Consider the following 27625-nt stretch of genomic DNA (forward strand, 5'->3'; position numbering starts at 1 on the left):
TGGTTGAGCAAATTTCCATGTTGTATGGTATAGCTTCTTTCAGGTATATGCCCAGGAATGTTATAGCTGGGTCTTGTGATATGGCTATTCCCAGTTTTCTGAGAAAACAGCAGATTGTTTTCCAAAGTGGTTGTACAAGTTTGCACTTGTACATTACTACCAGTAATAGAGGAATGTTTCTCTTTCTTCACATCCTTGCCAGCATATTATGAATAAAGAAACTGTGGTGCATTTACACAGTGGAATACTACCCAGCCATTAAAAAGAGTTAAAATCACGAAATTGCAGGCAACTGGATGTAACTAGAAAAGATCATCCTGAGTGAGGTAACACAGAGCCAGAAAGGCGCACATGGTATACACTCACTTATAAGCAGATTTTTGTCATATAGTACAGGGTAGACATACTAAAATGTACAGACCCCAAAAAGATAAGTCCAATGGGCATCTTAGGCTTCATATCTGCCCAGTAATTAGGGTATATCTCTGAAATGGACTATGTTTCCTGCTTTTCCATAACTTTCCTCTGGTAGAACTTCCCTACCATGCCACAGGGGAGGAAGATGAACTCAGTCTTCATGTGACTAGATGAGCTGGGGTGTCTGGGTAGGGAGGTCCTCCTATTCTGAGGAATAAGAGAGAGAAAGGATGTGGCAGTGGGTATGAGACTGGTGGGAGAAGAGAAAGGGGCCTATGGCTAAGATGAAAATTGAATTAATTAATAAAAAAAAGCATTTTTAAAAAAATAAGCTATGAATGCAAATTTCATAATCACTTGTTTGATTCAGCTCACTTGCTATTTTTTTCTTTTTTTCCATTTTTATTCTAATTTTTATTAATTACACTTTATTCACTTTGTATTCTCTGGTGGCCCCCTTCCTCCTTTCTTCCTAATCTCACCCTCTCTCCCCCTTCTCCATGCATGCCTCTCCCCAAGTCCACTGATAGGGGAGGTCTTCCTCTCCTTCCTCCTGATCCTAGTCTATCAGGTCTCATCAGGAGTAGCTGCATTGTCTTCCTCTGTAGCCTGGTAAGGATCTCTTGTGACTCAACTTCTTAAAATCTGTAGAAGCTATAGACTCTGCTACCTACTGTGTTAGTTCTGCTCTCAACATTTATGCTACATGCAGGTCTAACTAGCATGCCTTGCATTTTCACCAAAAACCATGTTATATTTTTTTCCTGGGAGTGGAAAGTGACTAAATTGCTAGAGACTCCTTCACACTTAGTCGTGGTTAATTAATTCACATTTTAAGTAAGGATCTTCACCAAGTTACTGTTACCCATTCTCAAATGTACGAAAATATACATTAAAAGGCATAAGTCACCTGAAGTTGCAAAGAATGCTTGATTGACAAACACAGTCATCCCAAATCCTGAGCCTCCTCTGGGTGTGGAGATAGGGGGAAATATGTGTTTTTGTGTATGTGTGTTTGCATGCATGTGGGTACATGTGCTCATACATATGGAGGCTCTAGATCTGTTTTCTGTGTCTTTCTCTGTCCCCTGTCACCTCATTTTCTAAAGACAGGGTCTCTCAATGAACTTGTCACTCAATGATTGGTTAGTCTGTCTGATCAGTAAGCTCCAGGGATCTACCTGACTCCATCTCCAAGCCCCTAACCCTGGTAACAAATGAGTACTGCATGTGCCTTTAAGTGGGTGCTGGAGACTTAGAACCTTATGTTTACACAGTGGGCAATTTATGAACTAAGTCATCCCCCACAGCCTTCAGTCCTCCTTTTTCTCTCTGTGTCTGCAACTATAAAAATACACTTCTGTCGTCACACTTTTCCACCCTTTATGATGCATCAGCCAGGCACAAACTCAAAAATACTCTTCATTGAACTTTTCTTGAGGTCTAGAGCATCTATACATATGTATTCTGTTCTGGATATTCTCTGCTTTTCATAGTATAAATTTCAAAATAGTATAATTGCTTGCTTTCTCTCAAGATTCATGACAGTAACTTGTTAGAATATTTATATATGTGTGTGTGTCAAGAATCTCTTATCTTTAAGAGGTTAACTTCCCAAAAGGCAAGTAAAGAAAGCTTCAACTTTTAACAGAAAATTATACTGATGCAGTCAAAGTTATTTGAAATAGAATATTTCTATTCTGTAATCTATATTCAGCAGCAAATCATTCTATACCCACAAGGTCGTTATGTGAAGGCTCCTCTCGTATCTTAGAGAACTGAAAAGTAGCAAAGAAAGACAGATTCATAAGCAATCAACTGCATAATGTTAGAATATGTTTGGAAATAAAGGCCTGTACAAGTTATTGGAGGAGCCAGTACATACCTGTAACCCAACAATTGGAAGGCTAAAATAAGATGGGTCAGTGCCAACATGGGATACATACAGACAGCATGTCTCATCAATCAGTCAACAATTTAGTCAATACTGGAAAACTAAAATGAGGGGCTGATTCTTATCTGAATATGGCAGAGAAAACCTTTAGAAGTTATGATTTAAACTAAGCCTTTCAGGGCAATGGGAGGGCAGCTGGAAGCCACAAGGTTAAGGGAAGGGTCATAATGCCACAAGCAGTTCTGACCAACCACAATGTAAGAAATAACCCCAGGAAAGTAAACTTTATTTCAGAATCATCTCAATTGTGTTAGAGACATTTGGTCGGAAATCAGAAGCTAAGTTAAAACAACTAGATAATAGTGCCACACCAAATCATTAGGCATAATGGGAAATAGAAATTTATTGGTCAGATAATGTATGTTGATGTTAGGAAGGAAGATTCTGTATGCATTGAGGCAGTCGATGATTTTCTTCTCCAACCACAGAGACGTGATACAACCTAAAGAAATATTATTTTATGTAATAGACAGTGTAGAATATAGCACATATGTGAAACATGGAGAAGACTCAAGAACACTCAATAGATGCACCTCAATGCATTGGAAATTTAGAAAGTCGTCAGTAAAAACTTTCTCACAAGAATTTTGTAATTTCTCTACAACTGGATTTATATAAAGCTGCATTCAACAAATATGACTCTTTTCAATTTCACATTCCAACCTCAATTTCTCTCTCTCCTAAATAGGGTTGTCATAAAACATGTGATATTTGTACATTTGCTAAAACTTAAAATTTAGGGTTACTATATAGCCCAATATTGAAATATCTTCATGCATCATGATCATTGAATGAGTAGCTATGGAAAGATTCAATGGGAAAATAAAACAGTCAGTGCTTACAGTGTAGTTCTTTTTTAATGTGAATGCATTTACTAAATCTTTTTAATTCTGAAAACTAGATGTTGAATTATGGTGTCCACTTAAAAAATATTGGCTTTATTCTTCTCTCGATGCAACTGGATTGATGTAAACACTTGGAGAGAACATCTTTTTACTTAACTGCTGTAAAAGCAGTTTTCTGTATCACCTAAGGTTCACAATATGCTATTGAAATAGAAATATGGACTTGTCCCCATTACATACTATTGTCAGGTTATGAAAAATGTAATCATTACAATACATTATTATATTTAAGTATAAAAGCTCTGAATTGCAATCTTTGTCATTGAGTGGCATATTTTAAATGAAGAGTAATATCCCAGATCTCTTTGAAAAGCTTAATGCTTAAAAAACAATTTTATCTAACTATGAACAATGAGAAAAAGCATTATAAAATACATTTTGAGTTTGCATGAAGAATATGAACATAATACAGAATTAAATTTAGAGCAATTAAGAGTAGATTTTGAAGATATTTTCTTAACTGCTTTAATACAGTCATCATTTCAGATGCAGTTTTAATGAAAAGAAGCTATACGCACTGACTTTTGACAGGTATTATTAAATAAGTGTGCATTATCCAGCAACCCATTTGGTTTCACAAAAGGTGAGGAGCATCTAAGAGTAAACACAAATAGCGGTTTTAGTGATATTCTGTCTTACATATACTTTGGTGATGAGTGTTATACCATGCTAAGTTCTGAGATTGTGCAACAGAAACCATACTGTATTTAGACACTTCACCTACAGTTTGTGGTCAGGAAGTCTAATTAAAAGTGGTTCCATACACATGAAACCATATTACCTCAGATCTTCTGTATTTACTACACTGTAGCCTCTTTCACTGAATAAGACGTAAGTATGCAGTTGTGTCTAACATTGCACCTCAAAGAAATGTTAATTTTTTAATAGTTCACTATAATTAATGATAATACTTATTTATCCATTCCAATAAGAAAGTCTCCAGCCCATCCTTAATGTCAGTCAGAACTCATCCAAATAACCAGAATAAAAGCTCTTCAAGTACTATGATAAGCAGATATGAAAATAAAATGCTAGGTTATTTTATCAGAAGCACTTCAGAAAAAGAGTAAGTAAACAAACCAAACAAAAATAGATGGTAAGGCATTGATAGCTACTGTGAAGCAGAATTGCCCAAGCCAAAATGTAAATAACATCTGAATGAAGATTAGCTGTTTTGTGCAGGCTGCTAGGAAATTGCTTTGTATTCCAAAGGATAGTGAGCCAGTGCAGATAAGCTCAGCCCCATCCTCTCACCAGGAACAGCAACACTCTCAAACAGCTTCAGGCAACTCTTCATGCCACCAAGACATACCCTTTATTTGGTCTCAATATAAGGACCCTGAGCTTATGACAAGATGAGCAACTTGAAAGAAGGAGATCCTAGAGTTAACACTGAAGCTGAGCTAGGAACACTTTGGATAGTCCAGGAATGCTATGACAGTGCTAATCAAATGGTTTTTCTGGAATCAAAGAAAATAATGGGAATCTAGACTTAGGAGTTACAAATAAATGGCAGTAAACTGTGAGCTGGCAGCGGGAAGACCCATTGTATTTAAATAAAACAACACTAAATGAGCTAGTCTACTCCCGAAGTATGAGCCTCAGAAAACTAGTTCCAAAACATTGTATGTGTTTCTCAAAAGAAATCATGGCACTGTGAGCCATAGGTTGGGGAAGCAGGTGTAGTTTAAAGGTTTCTCAGCCTCTGATACACCAACCTGCCTTATTACCAAATCTCTGAGGTCATAGGACATTTCTTGGAAGACATTTCTGGTAATGATACACCACATAATGCTTGCTAGGAAACACTAGACCATAAATGGGTTTATAATTAATGATGTTCATGTCTTTGGGTAGGTAGGCCAGAAAGAGAAGGTGAAGTTTAAAGAACACTGAAATTTCAAGAGTGAGATATATGCATTTACTTTTGATGGGACTGACAAGTATAAAGCATGCAAAACTGGAAACAGGAGCTGCTGGAGACAGTTAATGGAGAAAAAGTGTGTAGAGTGAGATTTTGCAAAATGAGATGAATCAAAAAGACAGTGATTGCAGGCAGGGAGATCATACAGGCCAGGAAGCTGCTAGGCTGTCTATGGTAATAAGGATATGAATGATTGGGCCACCAGAGAAATAGAGAAGTATGAACTTGACAAATTATTTGCAGGGAAGAGATTATGGGACTTGGTCATAGATTGGACTAGAAAAGAAAAAGTCAGAGATGACAATTACTGACCTTAGAGAAGAAAATGAGAAACAGAAGAATGAAACCAAAATCCTAACAGTACTTCCCAATGCCCATCTCAGTTCCCAGAGAACACAGCAATGGAGTAGGGTATCCTGTTCTCCACATCCTCTCCAGCATGTATTGTTACTTGAGTTTTTGAACTTAGCTGTTATGATGGTTGTAAGGTGAAATCTCAGGGTCATTTTGATTTGCCTTATCCTGATGACTAAGGATGTTGAGCATTTAAGTGTTTCTCTGCCACTCAGTATTCCTCTGTTGAGAATTCCCTGTTTAGGTCTATACTCCATTTTTTAATTGGATCACTTTATTTGTTGCTTTTTAACTTCTTGAGTTCTTTATATATTCTGGATATTAGCCCTCTGTCAGATATAAGGTTGGTGAAGATAGTTTCCCAATATATAGGCTGTCATTTTGTTCTGACAACAGTGTCCTTTTCTGTTTCATGAGGTCCCATTTATTGATTGTTGCTCTTAGAGCCTGTGCTGTTGGAGTTCTGTTCAGGAAGTTTTCTCCTGTGCCAGTGAGTTCGAGGCTCTTCCCCATTTTCCTTCTAACAGGTTTAGCGTGCCTTGCATCAGCAGTTTCCCATTCTACCACTAGCTAGACATCACACATTTTCAAATTGTAGACAAAAATCACTTAGAGTATTTGCTTTGTCTCTGACTGTGTTAGCACCCAAGGCTCTGGCAGCTCTATACCATTGTTTTTGCAAAAAGAAAAGAAAACTAGAGTGAAAGCATACAACACAGGAGTAAGGGTTTTTGTCTTTAAAATTTTCTTTTTCCAGGTGACGTTTACGAAGAGGAAATTTGGACTGATGAAGAAGGCTTATGAGCTGAGTGTGCTGTGTGACTGTGAGATTGCACTGATCATCTTCAACAGCACCAACAAGCTCTTCCAGTATGCAAGCACTGACATGGACAAGGTGCTGCTGAAGTACACGGAGTACAACGAGCCCCACGAGAGCCGGACAAACTCAGACATCGTGGAGGTGAGCAAGCTAGCTGGGAGCCCAGGCCTCGTGCAGAGCCTCGCACTGTGGGCCTTGACCAGTACCTCCTTTTCCTGTGGTCTCAGTCCTGTGCCTATTCTCAGGATTTTTACCCCACTGATGACTGCACCACCCTGGTTATTTCTCCCAAATTGAAAGTTAAAAGTGGCAAAATGATGGGCCATATAGCATCTAGAAATCAAATTGGAGGGTCAAATCAGTGGTTACCTCTTTTATGAGTGAGCAGTATCCTCCCACTGCTGTGTATCAGAACAGCAGAGTTGGGAACTGTGCCCAGGTGATGTGTCATCCAAATAGTAAACTCTTAATATACTTAGAATTTATTTTAAGTATATAATAGTTTGTCTACATAATAAGGACAATTTTTGCCAGTGAACTCACTCAATCCCTTAAGTTCATGTATATCATCTCTTTCTAACTCATTATCTCTCACTGGATAAGTAAAGACAACTAGTCATAAAAATGCTGCTTTTCCTCAAAATAATATCAATATAGCATTGAAAACTGTTACTATACATGAAGTCAGAATCAATTGACAACAGATTTATCAGCAATGGGTCAGTATTGCATTTAAGTCAGGTTTAAAACACTGGATACAACAGAAATAAATAGGTGCTGTGGAAAACTAAAACATTTGAGATGGGTAAGGAACCATACGATTTGAGAAAAACTTAAAATATTTTCAACACATATTCTATTTAAATGCTGCTACCTTAGGAACAATGACTCCTTAACTAAAAGGAAAGAGAATTGTTTATTCTTGTCTGCCTACTTTTTGCATCTCTTGCCTCTCCTTGTTTTCCTGGTTTGTGACCATTTTTCCAGAACTGGGAGGAAGTAAGTGCTTCAGGAGCACGTGGTCTGCAGTTGCATTGCCAGAGTACAAACAATTTATGCTTGATAGATGGCCATCCAAAAAGTTCACCCCAAATCCAACCAAACGAACAAGCCTCCTACACCCCCTTTCTATCACACCCACCTTTTTATCTATCACTAATTATTTGAGACTAATCCTAATTTCTGCTTTCATTTGAAGTTTTTCAGAAGCTTTGAGTTTATTGGTTTTAAAATTTCATTGTGTTTATTTGCCTGGTAAGACCCAACAATTTCAATTAAAAAGTCAGTGAAGCATGCTAGATATGACATTTGCTTTTCATTGGCTAGTGATTTGAGCCCTGCACTTGCCTGGACCCTCAAATTTAAGATTGACAATAAAATTTGCCTGCCTTTAGAAGAGTTCTTTTCATACCTACATATAAATTTAGAAATTCAAAAACAAGCATGAAAGAATGAGTTAGTTGTGATGCTCCAGGGGCTTTTGTTTATCTCAACTTTATACTCAAAACCCTATCTCATGCTACAGCTGTAACAACAAATATTCCAAGGTAACAAGCTGAGTTAAAATCTGACATTGGACTTGATGTCCTTGGGCTTGAAAGTCCTTCTTATGTATAAAACAGCAGAACTATGTTGGACTGAATAGAAAATATATTGAGAACTTGAGAGATGACTTGGCAGAGTGCTGGCTGCTCTTCCAAAGGACCCGGGTTGGGATCCCAGCACCCACATGGCAGCTCATAACTGTCTGTAACTCCAGTTCTAGTGAATCCAACATCTCACACAAACATATATGCAGGAAAAACACCAATGCACATAAGGTAAAAATATCATTTTTTAAAAAAAAGAAAAACATACTAGCTTTTCATTTTTGCTTTCATGAGTTTATAACCTAGAAAATTCATAGGCTGAATTTTGCAAAGGACTGTGTGAAAGGACTTAAAGTTGACTTCAAGTTTGGCAGCCCAGATGATATTTTCATAGTCTTGTGTGGACACACGTCTGAGAGTTAGATCTCTCTAAAAGCTGTGATATGAACACTGGGGCAAGGGTCAGAGATTTGCAGTCTCATGCTATGTGGCATGTTGGCTCTCAGTCCAGCTGAAGGTTTCTCATTTCAAAAAGTGAAGAGGGATTGAGGGTCTCAATTCAGCTGTGCAACTGGAAGCCTCTGGGTGCCAATTCTGGTACTACACAGAAACCTTGGAAATACTTTCTGACCGCATCAGTTACAGAAAGAAAGGTTCAAAACCTGGATCTGGAAAAGATCATCCTGAGTGAGCTGTCCCAGAAGCAGAAAGACACACACGGTATATACTCACTCATATAGACATATAATATAGGATAACACTACTAAAATCTGTACACCTAAGGAAACTAATCAAGGGGAAGGACTCTTGCTAAAATGCTCAATCCCTATCCAGAAAGGCAAAGAGGCTGGACATCAGAAGAAGAAAAGAGGGAACAAGTCAGGAGCCTGACACAGAGGACCTCTGAAAGGCTCTGCCCTGCAGACTGTCAATGCAGATGCTGAGACTTATGGGCAACCTTTGGGCAGAGTGCAGGGAATCTTATGAAAGAAGTGGGAAACAGTATGATCTGGAGAGGACAGGAACTCCACAAGGAGAGCAATAGAACCAAAACACAGGGGTCTTTCCTGAGACTGATTCTCCAACCAAAGACCATGCATAGAGATAACCTAAGACCCCTGCACAGATGTAGCCCATGGCAGTTCAGTGTCCAAGTGGGTTCCATTGTACTAGGAACAGGGACTGTCTCTGACATGAACTGATTGGCCTGCTCTTTAATTACCTCCCCCTGAGGGGGAAGCAGCATTACCAGACCACAGAATAAGACAATACAGCCACTCCTGATGAGACCTAATTGACTAGGATCAGAAGGAAGGAAAAGAAGACCTCCCCTGTCAGTGGATTTGGGGAGGGGCATGCATGCAGAGGGTGGAGGAAGGGAGAGATTGGGACGGGAGGTGGGAGGGAACCCAGGGGGGATACAAAGTGAATAAAGTGTAATTAAAAGAATTAAAAACAAAACGAAACAAAACTCTGAGCCCACTATCTTATATTTTATATAAACATATTAAAGCTCTGAATCACTCTAGGTGTCTAACTCTTTGGCAAAATCTAGAGTCTTTGGTTCAGTATTTTCGGTGAAAGAGGCAGAAAATCTAACACATTTTAAGAGTACCCTGATGGATTGTCCCAGGAACATTCTCTACGATTCGGCCCTCCTGCATTGTAGAAATAACAGTTGATGGAGAAAATTGTAAGGCAGAGTTTCTAACTGATAAACTTTTATATCACTACTCTATGTACCACTTTCCAATTATGGAGCATTGCAGTCACAATGCCTGCAGTAAGAGTGGAAAGTTTGCACATGACATGTTCCCTCAAGTAGTTACACACACGAGGTTTCAAGTCTCTGTAGTAATGCATCAGTTATAGTAGAGACTAAGAAATCGTGGTTAGAAGATTTCACTTCCAGAGCATGTCTAACCTACAGTTTAAAGTGAAGATAGCTTACTACTCCTGGGTAAAATTTTGAATCCTATTTATTTTAATTTAATGGAATACATTTAACTGGCTAAGTTTAATGAGGAACATAATATGTTCCATAAAGGGTCATTAGTTTTACATTTCCCAATTGGACCATTGCCTCTTTCCCTTAACCCTCTACGAACAGTTTACTCACGAGAAGAAAGGATTGGGGAGAGAGTATATTATGGTTTTTAACATGGAATCTAAAGTGTAGATTTCTGGGCCATGCCAGAGTAGTGTTATAGGGTCGCAGGAAAGCATGTAATGCGTGGGTGTTGAAAAGAGTTTTCTCCTTTTAGCAAAAAGCTCTGTGTAATTGCCATGTCTTTGCTTGATAATTAGCACTACTATTACAATGGCACAGAGACACACAAAGGCCTAAGAGATAGACTGAAATAGTTTTTCCCCATTGTATCATAATGCAGCTTGAATATCTGTTTAGATACACTATATAAATATGCCAGATTTAGTAAATGTGTTAAAATTGTAATCCATTGTTTAAAGAAGAAACAAAAACAGCTATTTTATTTAAAATCCTTTGAAGAAAGTCCATTTTATTTGGCTCTGTAGCACACAATTAGCTTACAAGGCTCTGAAATTCAGGTAGTATGAAGGTACTCCCTCATCACCACCTGTCCCCTACAGAACAAACTCTGGAAGTTTCTCTTGGGCTGTATTCCTGAAGAATGGTTTGTTAAATATCTGAGAATAACCTGAAGGATGCCGATTCTATAGGATTACAGTCCAGGAAGGTGATGCCAGTATTCTGAACTGAATCAGGCAGGTATTCTTGTTAAAGATGTAAAACATGCTTACAGAAACCAGCTTGGAAACACTTGGAAGGCAAAGAAGCGGTATCCCTTAAATACCACACAAGCTGCTGAAAGAAAGGTGTACACTAAGCGTGGAACAGCACTACACGACAGCATGTATGTTCTGCAGGAATATTGCAAGAGATCCTTGGAAGAGCAGAGTCCTGCACTCACTGCTACCCCTTATCCACTTCATGTCTCCTAAGCATGAAGCCCAAGTGTGAGTGCACTTAGCAGCTGGCCAACAAGGAACCTCTCACCACTCAGTTGTTCTGTGGAACGGTTATGCAGTCTGGGCCTGAAGTCCAGCTAGAATATGTAAAGAGCAAAATACAAGGTTCTCCACTGTACTCTGGGAAGTACAGAGATGAATATAACACCTGTTATAAAAGAACCCTGATGTCACAAATGTCTTAGTGTAAGATAGATGCAAGACTGATCAAAGAGTCTCTCTCTGTCTGTCTCCATTTCTTACGCTCCTCTCTCTCTTTGTGGGTGTATGTGTGTGTGTGTTGGTGGGTGGGCGAGTAGGTGAGTGGGTGGGTAGGTGACAGAGGGGGGAGAATCTACCTGAATTTTTATTTTTCTGACACCTCAGTCCTGTTGAATTTAAAGAGATCTGGAAGCCATTGTTGCATAAAAGTGTTGCTTTTCCCATTAAGTGCAGCAAGCACTAAGATCTAAATTAGGACTTATAAAACCTTAAAATAGCTTTTAACCTTTGCTGCCTCATGGTACTACTGGAAGGTTATACACAGTCTAAATGTTCTTGCAGAGTTTGGGAAAGAGTGGTGACTACATTTTTTGTTGAAGAGCAAATAAAAAAAAGGCATAATCAGATCTCTTTACAAATAAGTATTACAGAATTTGAGATTGTGTGTAAAATATAAAAACTACTTATTTACTTGACCTGTTACAACCAAATCAATATAATTCATAATGATAAAATATAGATTTATAAACTTACTTTGCATGTGTTACTAGTGTAAATTATACCCAAGTACTTAGCATTAAAAGCATTTTCACTGACTTGTTTGGTAGTTTCTGGACTTCCATTCCTTCAATCATTCACCAAACAAAGATTTGTTGAATTCCTGCTACATGCCGTGGAATGCCTAACGTGCAAATATAACCTCAAGTACTCCTAGCTCTTAAATGTCTCACGAAGCCAGGCGACCCTGCCATTTCACTTTTGCCTTTGATTGTTCCTTAATTGACATCACCCTGCCACCTCCCACCCTGTGCTTCAGACATACAACACATATTCACATTCCAAGCACAATTTGCCATAAATTTTATAAGAGGCAGGGTGTTATAGGATGAGTTAGAGAGAGGAAAAGAATAAGAAGAGTAATATAAAGATGGCACACATATATGAAATTTTCAAAATATTAATTAATTTAAAAATTTTTAAGCCATTATCTAGATCTACCTCAGCGATGTCAACCAGTAGCCACATGGAGCTCTTCACATTTCACCAAACTAGAACTCAGTGAAATTATGATTCATTTCCTCAGTAGCAGTGGCCACATTTCAACTTTTTGGGGGACATGTGTGGACTAGTGGCTACTGCGTTGAACAGGGAAGATCCTTACTCATTAGTTTTCACAGAAGGTCAGTGAGACCACACTAGTCTGAACTGTAAAGTGAAGATGGTGGTATTTTAACTAATTGTACCCTCACACTAACACCAAGATGAATTCTTCAATTCATCATAATTTATTTTTCAACATGAAATGTGAGAGGTACATTTCAGAAAGTGGCAAACTCCAGCACTATGATTTTAGAATACAGAGTGCAAACTCCTGGTAAAAGGACACCAGCTTGGAACTCAGTATTTGGTAAATCTAATCTTCCTCAAGCCAGTAACCGCCGTCAATCAGAACTGTATGGTTAGCACACACCTGCAAGTGCGCTAGTCCGTAGAGGCACTAACCACACGGGTGGGAGTAACGCTGGGTAATGCTTTGTCTTTGAGCTTGAGGCTTGTTAACAGAGAGGTGGTGGATCTTTCATGTTACCATTTTAAATTTTCTTGAGGCAACATTACTTTATAATTTGAAATTTCTATTGAAAAAGTCCTCTTTAGAAGGAAATTTAAAAAAATAATATCCTTGCTTTACATTAGAAATATTCCACAGATTTACCATCATACATAATTGAAATAGTTAATATGGCTAACTCTGATACTCTATGTTAGATCAATTGTAGACTTGTTTTCTGTAAATTATTAGGATTATTAAGAAAATATTAGTATCTCCCATAGTATCTCCCATACCTTATATGTTGAGGTTTCCAAGGACAAAGAAATAAACAAAATTTTGTAATAAATTTTGCAGATGTTTCATTTTTGTTTATCTACATTTAAGAACATCACTAAGACCTGTAAATAATATTTACATTTGTCCTAATAAGTCAGGCTACTATTTCTGATGTATTCATATCGCTCATAACTATACTACAATGGTTTTTATGGACTGAATTTGAAAAGCCTTTTCTTTTCTACAATAGTGCTTTCATTTCATTTGCATATATTTTATAAACATAAAAATCTGCTTGGCATCTTACTTATTAAGAAAATAATCATTGTTGAAGAAGAAAAATATGCATGTTTGTTTGCTTACATTATATGCTTGAGGCAGTAAAGCTGGGTTTCCTCTGCTCTTTCTCTTAATTCACAGCTCTGGTGGCTTTATAGAGTCATCAGATAATCATTAATAGTAAGAGCAGATCTGACCATTTCTACTCCCTCCAGGGGGGGCAGCCTTGCCAGGCCACAGAGGAAGACAATGCAGCCAGTCCTGATGAGACCTGATAAGCTAGGGTCAGAGAAAAAGGAAGAAGGACCTCCCCTATCCGTGGACTTGGAGAGGGTCATGGGAAGAAATGAGGGAGGGAAGGTGGGATTGAGAGGAGCTGAGGGAAGGGGCTACAGATGGGATACAAAGTGAATAAACTGTAATTAATATTTAAAATAAATATTTAATTAAAAAAGTAGTAAGAGCAGAAATGACCATGCATTTGGAAGTACAGCCTTTTGCCAGGACTGACTTCTTCATCAGAATTAGTCATTTTCATTTTGTCATTGTACTTTTCAACTGAACTTTCTTGAACTATAGCAAACCAAAGTCTTCATATCTGTTTTTCTCTTAATACCTCAAAACAAAAGTGGAAGAAAAACACTTAGCCTAAATCAGAATCATCCATTTTTGGTGATATTTACAATTTTGCAGTATGTAGAACTTGACAATTGTAACCCATTTGGACTAAGAAGAGCTTGCTAGCTTTTGATAATGGGCACAAAATATTGCATTACTTGAATTTTAAAACTGTCAAATGAAATACCAAAGAGTAGAACATTTTTCCCAGATTTGTTACCTGATCTGTACTGAAATTCAGAAGTGAAGTTTTTAGACTAGTTCTCAGTCAGCCTAAAAGCTAAAAAAAATGTTGACAGCTCTTCTCAAAAAAGAAACATTTGTTGTTTTAGCACATGCATTGTTGCTGCAAAGTTTGGGGAGGAGGGTTGTTTTGTTTTGATTTTTTAATTAAGGCTGTTTTCCTTTGATTGAGGTACATGAGGTTATCACAGCATAGGCATTCAATATTCATCAACTTATTGATGAATCAACTTATAGCATAAATAAAGTTTACGAAGATTTCCTTTTAAGTTTGATCTTCTCTAATAATAAAGGTGACTTTTTCAAGTTAAAAAGGTGAATAAAAGTTATTATTCCATCAGAAAACAAAACTTGGACTGGGAGAATACGTTTCAGGACCTTCACCTGAATTTAGCAAGAAGGATCCATGCGTCTAATTGTCTCTGGCCCCGACTTGCATTACTGGCAGTGTCTACCTCAAATGTTGATTCTGATGTGTATTTCTGACAAGCTTCCAGTCAGAACTGGGTCTTTGTGAACACTTAACTGACTTTTGAGTGAAATTTGAAAATTTAACTGTGTTTTATTTCTTCTTTGTAATTCTTTGTCCAAACTTATGGGAAAATGTGATGTTATTGGTTGGGAAGTTATTGGTTGATAAGTGCAGTAGCCCCTATTCCACTGCTTTTATCCTTATGGTCATAGGAATCCTCAGGCCCTCTGAAAAAGGCAATGAAGATCCATCATGACGAGAACTGTAATTACACTAGTGGTACTGTATATACAGCAGAGTAGGTGGGTAGATTATGCTATCAGAAACACGCTGTATTTTACCAGCAGCTACCTGCTTGCCGCGTTACCCACTTACATCTCGGTGTTCCCAGCATGTTTCGTGCTGCCCTGAAATTCAGCCACTTCTTAGAGGGACTGCATAAGGAAAAGAAACTTTCTGTCAATTATCTGTAAAGGTCATAGAGTTAATGACTAACTGGGAGGTTAATTAGATTCTGAAAGCCTCTTCATATCAATTAAATCTCTTGTCTTTATGTTTCAGTAAATAAACTCTTAAAGCTGCTGTTCTAAGAGAGGAAGCATTATAAACAGTAATTTAAATGTGTGTTTACTTATTCTCACAAAATTACTTTTAAAAATCGATATATAAGTAGTATAATAATGGTATATCCTCACTTTCTGAATTGTATACTGTATTTTTCAAAACAACCAGCAAATCTCTCCTTAGTTATAAATAAATGTCATCCTTATAATCACAAGGAGACCATTTCTTCGAGAGGTAAATTGAGGTTACATTGACCGTAGGAAGAGCTACTAACTGAAAACCAGAAGTACTCTCCTACTAAGCCATATATCCTATGTTCTAATGTATATTTTATTTTTAGTTCTATTTTTTTTGCTTTTTAAAATTTTTTTAATTAATTAATGTATTTATTTTACATCCTGATTGCAGCCCCTTCCCTCCTCTCCTTCTGGTCTTACCTTCCCACTCTCTTCGCGTTTTCCCCTCTGCCCTTCTTCTCAGAAGAGGAGAGCCCCCCTCCCATACCAGCCTATCCCAGGACATCAAGTGACATTGGTGCTAAGAACATCCTCTTCCGTTGAGGCCAGACAAGGTAGCCCAGCTAGGGGAAAGTGATCCAAAAGCAGGCAACAGAGTCCATGTTAGACACAGCCCCCACTCCAATTGTTAGGGGACCCTCATGAAGACCAAGCTGCCCATCAGCTACATCTGTGTAGGGGGGGCTAAGTCCAGTCCATGTTGGTGTTTAAGTCTCTATGAGCACCCATGGGCCTAGGTTAGTTGTGCCTACTTAGTGCAATAGGCAGCATATCAGTTGCATAATGTTTTTAAATGACATGTAGCATCAATGATATGGTGATAAATGGAGTCATTCCTTTCGTGTGAATTATCCTGGATAGTACAGCCAGATTTTAGATGAGTTGAAATAGATTAGCAATAATCAGTAAGTGAAGCCACTATCCTTATGGATGTGTATACATTGACATTAAATGAAGATTCAGACCTTCTCTCTCACTATCTGGATTACTTCAGAGTGCTCAACTTCAAAGTGCTAAAGGGTCAAATGCAGTTGGTGACTTCACATGGACTTTCTGTGGACAGTAAAAAGTATACTGGAGAACATGGCTCTCTTGTCCACCGAGATAGCTGGCAGCATTATGGTGATTGAACACGACCTAATAAGGACATACTACCACACTACAATGATTGGCTTTCTTTACCTGTGGTTGTTCTGAATTCATTTCATATTTAAATAGATAGATAGATAGATAGATAGATAGATAGATAGATAGATAGATAGATTAGATAGATAGATAAATGAAGCTGGGTGGTTATTTTTATAATTAGGGACATTTTTATGAAGCCTCATCTGTTAATTTTAACTTTCAGAAATAGAAATTCTAAAGCCCACAAATTGGGATTAAAGATAAAAGTTTAAAATTAATTTCAAGGAGGTGTATTTCAGTGTTAGAACATATGCCTACCATGGCTGAGGCATTGGGTTTTATTCCCACCAGTCTAAAACACTGTTACAGTAACAAAACACAACCATTGTTTGACTGGAGGCAAACTATGTAACTTCTAGGCTGCAGCCTTCTCCCTTGAATTAGTCCTGTTTCCATTGAGTTCTGTCCTGGGCCAGTAACTAGCTTTACCGGTAGTAAAAGATATCAGTCTGTTGTAAACTGTTTAGTAATAAAGCTGATTTTACTTTGAAAGCTAAGGAGAAAGTTCAGGGAATGAAAAAAAGAAAATGATAGCAAAGAGAAATAAGTTCTTAACTTGAAGATGTATATTATTTTATAAATGTATCATTTAATGAAGAGCTAGCATTTCAAATAAATTAAAAAGTCACTGTATTGTTTATTTTTTCACAGGTATTTAGAAAATAAATATGCATGAAATGTTGCTAAGTGCCCTGGGAAATAAAATGATTGTGGCATATTTAACTTTCCCCATCCCAGAACTGAAAGTCTAAGTGTGGACAAAACACAGATAGTGCTTGCTGTTTCTTTCAGCAAATAATGGTGATGCTGAAGTCCATATTGCCAAGCATTTTGCTGGCTGCTAGAGATGCAGCTATGACTACTGTGAAACCCAGTGGCCCAAACTGTAGCATTACTGAGGCATTACTACAAGTAGGGTGGACCAACTGAGGGAAAGGAAATCACGTCTGTGAGCACCCAAAGACACGTCATAGTGAATGGTATGGTATGGTGAGGTGTGCATGTGGTGGAGCTGGTGGAGCTGGTGAGCTGGAGTTACAGGCATTTCTGAGTCCCCAGATATGGCAGCTGGAAACCATTATGAGTCCCTACAAAAACAGTATGTGCTCTTTACTTTTGGTTGACCCAGCTTTCCAGCCCTTCATGGTAGACTTTTTTTTTCTTGTGCCTTTTCTTTCTTTCTTTCTTTCTTTCTTTCTTTCTTTCTTGCTTTCTTGCTTTCTTGCTTTCTTGCTTTCTTGCTTTCTTGCTTTCTTTCTTTCTTCCTGTCTTTCTTTCTTTCTTTCTTCCTGTCTTTCTTTCTTTCTTTCCTTCTTTTGGGGTAAGGTAGTTGGTTGGTTGGTTTTTTAATTAATTTTAATTTTTATTATTTTTTCACCGTTTATTCATTTTATATCCCAATTGAAGCCCCCTACCTCAACTTCCCTCAGTCCCACTTTCCCTCCCTTTTCCCCTCATTCCCTTCCCCTAGTCCACTGAAAGGGGGAGTTCTCCACTATTGCCATCTGCCCATAGCTTGTTAAGTGTCATCAGGACTGCCTGGATCCTCTTCCTCTGTGGCCTGGCAAGGTTGTATCACCAGAGGCAAGTGATCAGAGAGCAGTCAACTGAGTTCATGATAGAGGCAGCCTCTGATTTCCTCACTCAGAGATCCACATGGAGACTGAGCTGCCAATCAGCTACTTCTGCGCAGAAGGTCTAGGTCCTCTCCATGCATGGTCCTTGGTTGGTGCATCAGTCTCCACAGGACCCCCTGCGCTCATATCCTTTAGCCTTATTGGTCTCCTTGTAAGGCTTGTAACTCCACTTTGGAAATCAATCTGGCACTTTCTCAGAAAATTGGGAACAGCACTACCTCAAGATCCAGCTATACCACTCTTGGGCCTAACCCAAAAGATGCCCCACTGTTCAACAAGGACATTTGCTCATCTGTGTTGATAGGAGCTTCATCTGTAATAACCAGAATATGGAAAGAACCTAGATGTCCCTCAATGGAGAAATAGATACAGATATTGTGGTGAATCTACACAATGGAATATTACTCAGCTATTAAGAACAAGGAAATCATGAAAATTGCAGGCAAATGGATGAAAGTAGAAAAGATCATCCTGAGTGAGGTAAACCAGAAATAGAAAGACAAGCATGGTATACCTTCACTTATAAGTGGATAATAGCTTCATATAATTGGTAGCCATTTATAGACCTAAAAAAGCTAAACACTAAGGAGGACCCTAGGGAGAATGTTTAAATCTCATTCAGAAAGGACAGACACCAGAAGCAGTGAGAAAGAGGAAACAAAATGGGAGCCTACTATAGGGGTCCTCTGAAAGGGTTCGCCCAACAGGAGAATGAAGCAGATGCCAACTTTGGGCCAAACTTTGGGCACAGCACAGGGAGTCTTACGGAAACGCAGGGACTCTTATGGAAGAAGAGATGGGTGGGGTTAGAGGGACATGGAAGGAACAGGAGCCCCATGGTAGACTTTTAGATGAAAGTCTGAACATGAATGATAAGTAGAATAAGTTGACGTGCTAAATGGGTCTGTAAGCTATTATTTCCATTTAAAGTTAAAGTGAGACTAATGATTTGTAGACATTCATTATATATTTAACTATTAAGTGAATATATAAGTGCAATGATACAGAGACATGAAATGTATATATAGGCCATGTTTATCTACTATATGGATATGGCAAGCTCTGATTTCCCCTTGGGTTAACTTTTGAAATAGAGAGTTTCTCTGTAAACAGGTGGTTATAATTTTAGAAAAAAAAATAGAGTGCATTAGCAAAATGTAGCTGATCTTCTTGAAGTTTGATTAAAAAGTTCAGTGTTACAGTTGTATCCCACACCCTTGTTTTAACTGTACAAGGAAGTTGCTCCACCTCCCAATTCTAAAACAGGACACTTTGGCTGAGGGGCTGGAAAATTGTTACATGCTTGTGTAACATTCCTATAACCTAATCGCTCTTCAACTTTTTCTCTCAGTTTAATCATTGGAGAATGTTCTTTGTTTCTGTAGTCACTGCTTCACATAGTAACAGCTTGTTGTATTATGGTCTGTTAGCCAGAGGGTAGGTTTATTTTTAAAACCCTGAACTCTGAATTTTTCTTTATTTTTCCAAGATTGAAAGCAGCTGAAATGCCTGGAGTTACAGGTTGAAGGCTGCTTCACAGTATGTGAGGAGAGGCTTCATTCCCTCCGTGTGTGTGTGTGTGTGTGTGTGTGTGTGTGTGTGTGTGTGTGTGTGTGTTTAAATTTTTTTCCTAACAAATGTCTTCTAACTGGCAGTTGTCTAAAAATAGAAAACTGCTTAACTAAAAATAGCCTGGCTCTCAGTCGTGCCAAAGAAAATGGAGAGGAATAGGCGTGGAATAGAAGGCTGAGTAATCCAGTTCTATTCATTCAGAGAAACCTTTGAGAACACAGGCCGTGATAAAGTGCCCTCCAGAAACCACAGGCCGGACTCCCTCTTCAGACTTCGAGGTGCCAGTAAACATTTTAGCCCCAGGATACGTTTTTTCCCCCTCCATAGATTGTAAACATTTTCTGAAAGACAAGGCTTTGTTTCACAGAAACTGACAAACTGCCATCAGTAACTTTTGTAAGGTCTTAAAAAAATTCATAATTGTAAGAGTTTTTTTTTTTTTAAGAAAAAAATTCTTAAATGAAAATGTTGTAAAATGATGTACATCGTGTAATAATTAACAGGAAACTGTTATAATAAAAACCCTACTTACGCTTGCAATTAAACTCAAACTTTAAAGTTTCACAGACAGAAATGGCTTCTGTGACTCATGGTAGCTGGATAGCAGCTGAGTCACTGAGCTTTAGGCTGGTAGTGGTAGGAAGCTCTTGGTGGAATATATCCCCTGACGCACCGCGTTTAATCATTCTTAAAGCTACCTTCACCTGAGCAGTTTTTTTTTTTTTGTTGTTGTTGTTATTTTGTTTTGTTTAGAGTGGTATAAAAGCCGTCTTGAAAAAAAAAAATCTTTAGAAGAAGATGGCATTCTGTTTTAAGAAATGGCATTCAAATGTTGTTTTCGCCCCCCCCCCCACACACACCATTTTCTTCTGCTTAAGTAATCTGAATAAGCAGGTCAAACATAGCAACAGGGTGTGGAAATGTCAGCACAGGTCAGGGGTTGTATGGGTCTGAGCATTGTTATTTTCAGTTCCTGTAATGCTGCTAAGACTCCAGAGACAAAGGACGCTAATTGATGGAAAGAGGCTTAAATCATTGCTAGAAGAATCAAAGTCCTTGTATCTGTGTCCTCGGCTCTTCTGGTCTCCTTCCGTCTTGTAGAGCATTTTGTCAGTTTGCATGCAGCCCCCTACCGCTCTTTGTAATGGATGCAGACCACAAGTGAGTCCTTTCTACAGCACACAGGGTGGAATTGTGTCTGTGTGGTGTATTAGTAATTACCAAGCTGAATTCCCATATTGTGTCTTTACTGAAGGCATGGAAAAATAGGACACACAATCCTGCATAACGTTTTCAACCTAGATAGTGAGCCACTCAGAACTGCATTATAGGGACAAAGCCTTTTACATGTACATTTTAAAACAAAACTGTCATTGTTCAGTCATTTGTGCTATGCAGGGTAAATTCAACTTTGTCAGTGATTGTCTTTGCATTATACTATTCTTTTTTTTTTTTTTTTTACTACTTAACAAAGTCTTTGCAAAGTGGAAAATATTGTCTTTTTAACTGTTGAATAAAAATTTAATATTGCTAGATATCATAGTGGTGTTAGCTACATTTACTATAGTAGTATGTAGAAAGAAATGCCTGAGTTTCTACATACAATAGGTTATGTGATATTCGTAAACATCACAAAATATAATTGTTAGAGGCATTTGCCCTTAAACAGTCATAGTTTCATATATAATTTATTAACCTTGACTTAAGCATTGTTAAACCAGAAAGAGCTGACAACAAATTCTTGTTACAGTAAACAGATACAAATTAATTATTAATTTCTTTGCTATAAAATTTGCATCCATCCTTTATGTATTATGTAGTTGATATTGATTTGACTGCCTCTTAATCTGTAGGGACTTCAAACAAGTTCAGGACTATTTATGTATAATAGAAGTCAAAATAAAACAAGCAAGTTGGCTTAAACAAGAGAAATTCTACTTATTTTTTTTGTGCATAGATGCTTATAATGACAACAAAGCACAGTTAACTACAATAGTAAAGAAAGCAACATGGCCATATTAAGTAAGGATAATCAATTAAATTGAATTTATGTTGTGGATTATTAGTTCATTCAGGATTTTACTATCAAACCTAAAAACGATCTTTTGGCATGTATGTTTAAATTTTATTTTTCAATGCAGATATTTTTATTCAAGCAATAATTATTAGATTCCAAGTATGTGCAGAACTCAGCAATACTTGGAGAGAGATGTTTGTACAGTATAGTCTGTGGCTCCACAAAAACCATCTAGCTGATCTAGAAACTACGTGGCAGTCAGCTGCACAAAGCAATATAGGAAGAACTGTGGGACAGTTTATCAGGACAGTGCCCCATGTGTCGGAGCATCAGTTCCGAAGCCAGCCAGAGTTGTCTGCTTCTTGCTGCTGTTTGTCCCTGAAAAGATTATTTATGTCCTGTGTCTCAAGGTCATTCTTTGCAGATGGGATTAATAATAACAACTAGTACATGAATACTGTGACAATTAGAAGGATGAACACTTTTGAGTACTTGGGACAGGTGTCTGGCTCATAGTAAAATTTATATATAATGAAGATGACAGTAATGGTGATGATATATGTGATAAGCTAACACCTAGTAAGAAGCACAATATTCAAAACTAAAAATACTGTGGATTTTAATTGATTTCAAAAAAGTAAATTTTAGGAAGGAGATATAAACTAATTAAGTGGTTGTAAGGAAGACCTTTCAAAAGATGGGTGAGTCAAAGCATCATGAGAAGGGGAGGAAGCATGAAAAGTATTAGTATGAAAATAATACAATGTTCACATACAGGAAGAGACAGGAAAATGATTGTGAGATACCTGAGGAAGAGGAGTCAGACCAAAGAAACACTAAATATTTAACGTGAAATTTTATGTGATTAATTAAAAAAAGTGTGAAAAAGACACTATGGACTCAAGCAGAGACTAGCATAAAGAAAACTAAGGGGAAATTTGACTAAAATTAACTATTGCAAAATAGAAACAGTAGAATTATGTTTTTTTAAAAAGAAAGTGCTAAACTATTTTAATTTGTATAAATAGCATATATGTATGCGTGTTAAAAATCTAAACTCTTTTCTGTGTATATATGTTACAAGCTGTTTCAGTCACCATGTAAATAATCTGATTGTACACAGACATTTTTTAAAATGCATATGATTTTAGTTTACATTGATAATGTGCACATGCGTTTCTCTGGGGAATATTTATCATATATGGGATGTTAAAAATATTATAGAGACGACATGTCACATATTACTATACTATAGTAATAAGTACATTAAATTGAAGAACTTGGAATTTCCTAACACTGCAATTTTAATGACACAAAAATACATCAGGATTCTGTACACACACACTGTCAAAAATGAAAACCCTCAAGTTTTCTGTGTGCTACAGAAAGTCTGAAGCCTCAAGGCCCAGCTTTCTCGCCACTGTTACCCTGGGCGGTATGAGACAGGAGGCAGATAGGACTGGAGAGTCACAGAAACCATGTTTCTCTACTTGCAGAAACTGTGACCTAGCGCATGTTTCCAAACCTCCACTGAATTGTAGCTTTCTACATTGTATCCTATGTTTGGTCTTGCTGTGAACATTAACAAGTAATGTACATGGCTATTAGCACAAGGAGAACAAGTAGGGTGCATGACCTCCAGGCTGTTCTTGCTGTTCCTTCCCCTATTCAAATCAGCTTAGGCAATTTTTAAAACATTTTACACACACACACACACACACACACACACCTTCTGGGTGCTGAAAATCTGTAGTATATTTTGGTCTTACATCTTAAAAATCGTTTTGTGGGCTAAGGATGTAGTTCAGTCATACTGCATCCGCCCTACTATGTTCAATGACCTGTGTTGACTCCTCAGCATGAGAAATGAAGTCATTTTGTGAAGTCCCATAAATAATAAGTGGATACTGCTATTTAAATAAAATTCTTCAGACAGACAGTGTACTGATTTTTTAAATTTGTTAATTTAAGCATTTTACAGCCTAGTTCCAGCCCCTCCCTCTTCTCCTCCCAGTCTCACCCTCACCTCTCACCCTCCTCCTACAGTATATATTGATCTTTAAACTAAGTAAATACATACGAAAGAAAAACTAATTCTGTTAAGGAACATCAAAATAATGTTGAAGAAGCAGTAAGTAGGACTCCATCAACCAGAATACCTATCCCAGTTTCTGTTAGCAAACTTTGTTAGAGTTATAATCGAATCCCTGGTTTGCCTTTTTAACTATGTGTATTCAAGGAAGAGTGCAGTGAGCCTTGAGGGTTGGGTGTGAGAGGGGTGGAGGGCAAAGAGATTGGTTAAGCTCTAAAAAACCATGAGGCTAATTGGCAAAACTCAGACACAGAGTAACTCGTCTATACTGCCCTTTCCTTTCTGACTCAAAAATAATTAACTTTATTATAATAGTAACCAGTCGATGGTGTTTGGTGTAATGATTTTAATGATAAAAATACATGTGTCTCCTCAATTGCTTCTAGTGAAACTTTTAAGTTCTGTATGCGAGCTCCCTCAGTATTGTGATGGCAGTATGATACATGCTTCTGGAAGGGAGCCAAGCATGTGCTAATGTATTATACATTTGGCTCAGTTCCAGGACAGCAGGTGTTTTAAATATTCCAGTCACACCCACAATGTGAATTACCACTGGGGGGAAAATGGCGTTTCCAAACCACTGATGTTAGTTCTGAAGCACACCTATTTTGCACTGTAAGGGCAGCATCGATGGCTTGGGATGGGGAAAGAGTGTTTCTCTGACTGGTGGTGCAGCAAACCAGTAGTTCTGAAGTGTATGCTTCACCTCTGGTTCCCCAATCTTAATTGGTAGTCATCAGAAAACACATGATCAAAACCAGGGGAATGCTTCGACACTTTCTGTAATGGAGTTCCTGCAGATAGGAGGAATTCTACTTATATTAGAGAAAATAGATAATAAATTGGTAGGTTCTTATTAAGGGAAGAAATCTGTGTGTCATTAGAATCCACCATTCAGTTTGCAAACAACCTAACATGAAAAAAACAAGAAACAAACAAACAAACAAAAAAAAAAAAACCACCCTGACTTTCCTGGGGTACTAATTACTAAATTGAACTATTTCCTTTTAGAAGAGAATAAAGGCAATAATAGCTGTGTGGAAATACACAGAAATAATTCTGTGAAAATTATTTGAAAAGTTTTAACTTCCTGCTGGATTTACACCTGTACACATACACACACACACACATACACACGAGAGAGAGAGAGAGAGAGAGAGAGAGAGAAGAGAGAGAGAGAGAGAGATGAACTCAGATACATAGCTTCCATTTCACTAGGCAGAAGTTACTGTGTCGGATCAACAAGCTTTCATTGATCTTTATCTAACCCTTTGGCTTCAGCAATAAAATGATGCAAGAAGGCTGGAAAGAGGTTTCTGACCTCCCCCAGCCACCTGCCTTAACCTCGTGCTTCATTTCAGTATAGACAGGATCTCTTTGATGATTAGTCAATAATGCACATTACCTCATGGAAACAGGCTTTGAACTCCGTTTTACTTCCTCTTTTAATGGTGCTGTTTCCCCTCATCTTTCAACAGTGATCTTTAAAAAGAAGCAAGATACTATTCAAAGCAATGGTGATGGCAGGTTTGAGGCATTTCGAAACTGTTAAGTGGTGAATTTTATTCATCCAACAGAAAACTGATGTTAATACTTTGCAGAAATCCCAGCATGGACACTACAAACTTCTATTAAACTCCTTTAAATATTATACAACATGGTTTTATTTCAGTTTTCACAAAATCCGGTTTCCCATCTTGGTTATTGACTGTGCTGTGGGAAGCCTCCAGAGAAAACAGGGGAGTTCACAACTGTGGAGACAGTCGGTGACTGTGGGTGGCATTTCTCTGCTGAGTCAGGTCCCCAGGCTTTACCAACAGTGCAGATTTTCTGACAAGATGCGAAAGCCCAAGTCTGTGGTTCTTGAAGCTCTTCTGTAATTTTCCCCTTTTCCTTGCAACTTTGGGAAATTTTCACTTAAGAAGGTTTTTTTTTTTTTTTTTTTCCTGTCTTCCTCTTAACTGGTAAAGGAAATTGAGAAGCTTTACATTCAATTCCTTTATATTTCCTATCATCTGGCCCATTATCTATGTCTGAGTGAAAATGGAGGAAAGGAACAGCCAATGTAGCTATGGCTAGGAAATGTATGGAAGATTTCTGCAAGACCCGCAACCCTGCACAGAGACCATCTATTGTTTGGTCATTAAAGTATACACTTTTCTCTTCTCCCCACCTACGCCTTCCCATCCCTCCCGTGTCCAGGCAAACAAGCAGCGAACTGAGCAATTAGCTTAAACTGAAAAGTATAGATTCTCCCAAATTAATAATTAAAATGTGGTTTTCTTAGTACCCGAGACTTGGAATTCTTGAGAGGAACATCTTAATAACGGCAATAGCCCTGCACTTGGATGCACTGCACAGAATCTTAGCATGCGTATCTTAGACCAGGCTTCCTTTAGCCTTAGGAGCTGAAAGACATACATCCTTTCTTTCCCTTCATTCACCCTTCATTTTAACCAGACAGAAATTACCTAGAGCCATAGAATGACTGCCTTCTTTATCCAGTGGAAATTATAGTATCAATGGGGAAATATTATAGATAAGATTACTCATCAGAAAATACATTTTATTATAGATATTTCCCTTTATGGAAAATATTATCAGGCAAATTGGTTAGAATTTGCATAGATGTAATTTTCACAGTGTGTGTGTGTATGTGTGTGTGTGTGTGTGTGTGTTTGGTTGGAGGATTCAACCCAGGTTCTGTACCTATTAGGGACACACTGTACCATTGAGCTACATTCCCAGCCCCTAAGCAATCTATTATGGGACAAGCTTTCAGAAACAGAGTTTTAAACAAATAACTACTAAATCCTTGGAATTGTAGCTCACATGCAGTTCATAAGCTTGTTTCTACAGTAACTATTTCAGAATTTGACGGAATTCCTAAACCACATTGCACCTACTAATTGGCATCCATGGCATGGCAATCATAATAGATGTGTGATTGTTTAGATTAAAAAAAAAAATCCATGCAAGGATGCAGGCTCAATTCTTGACACAGATAAGTGCTCCACAAATGCTGTTTTGTTGTTGAGGAATATCTTTAATTAAAATATTAAGAAAATTAATATTTTGATAGCAAAGGAAGACTGGTTTATTTTCCTCTTAATGCCATAGAAAGAGAAATATTTTCATGATTACCTGGTAAAGTATGTGGAAAAAATGATTGTGCGAATGAAAATTTCTAGATCCATCAAGAAACTAAAATTTCATGTTCTGAAAATTGAAGTGTCAAGCTTAAAAAGCAGGTTATAGAGCATTTCCACAGACAAATAAAGCCACTGTGACTAAAACAAACAACCTAATTCCTGGAAAGTCCTCAGATAAGGCCATCTAGCAACAAAGGGTGTGTGGGCTGACAGCTTGTGAGTTAGACAGCAGAGTGAGCCACTGCCAGCAGGGAAGGTCAAGACGGCTTCTGATGAAGCTTTATGTTAGATTATAAAGTGCAAAGCTAACATGACAAGAAGCCAGCTCACATACTGACCAGCACTTTGTGGGCTCACCTTATCATATTGTCCTTCCCTCTCTTTCAAAGCAACCCCAACACTGCCCTTCATTCTTTACTTTTCTCACTCCAGTATCTGTCTACCTATTAATGTATCTATTCCCATGTCCTGTGTAATCTCCATTGTTGTTATCCCTTTCCTTCAGCATTGTCTCTCCACACCTTACTCCTATGAGTTTCTCATTGTTCTCTCTAACTTTTGCAGCATCCATTTAAGATGAGGGTAACTGAATGGAACCTTAGCCTTACTGCGTTCATAAAATATGAAGTCATAGAAATGTAATTTTATGAACTGTAACTTTTCAAAAGTTTTGGAACCTTGGCAAATATATATAGCAGACTTTGGATATGGAAAAATAAATGGAAATTAATTTTATTTTTGATTATTGACTAATTTAATATGAAATATAAAAT

General features: G+C 37.7%; 1 protein-coding gene across 12 annotated transcripts in view; it reads left to right on the forward strand.

Annotated features, from left to right (window-relative positions):
* Mef2c (myocyte enhancer factor 2C) overlaps positions 1 to 27625 on the forward strand; it is a 170941-nt gene that overhangs the window by 83510 nt on the left and 59806 nt on the right. For all 12 annotated transcript variants that reach the window (XM_060383621.1, XM_060383618.1, XM_060383620.1 and 9 more), the window contains one exon: positions 6312 to 6515. In XM_060383621.1, coding sequence (XP_060239604.1) covers positions 6312 to 6515 — 204 coding nt within the window. The remainder of the gene's footprint in view (positions 1 to 6311; positions 6516 to 27625) is intronic.

This window comes from Meriones unguiculatus, chromosome 5, assembly GCF_030254825.1.
Source record: "Meriones unguiculatus strain TT.TT164.6M chromosome 5, Bangor_MerUng_6.1, whole genome shotgun sequence".
NCBI classification, from domain to species: Eukaryota; Metazoa; Chordata; class Mammalia; order Rodentia; family Muridae; genus Meriones; species Meriones unguiculatus.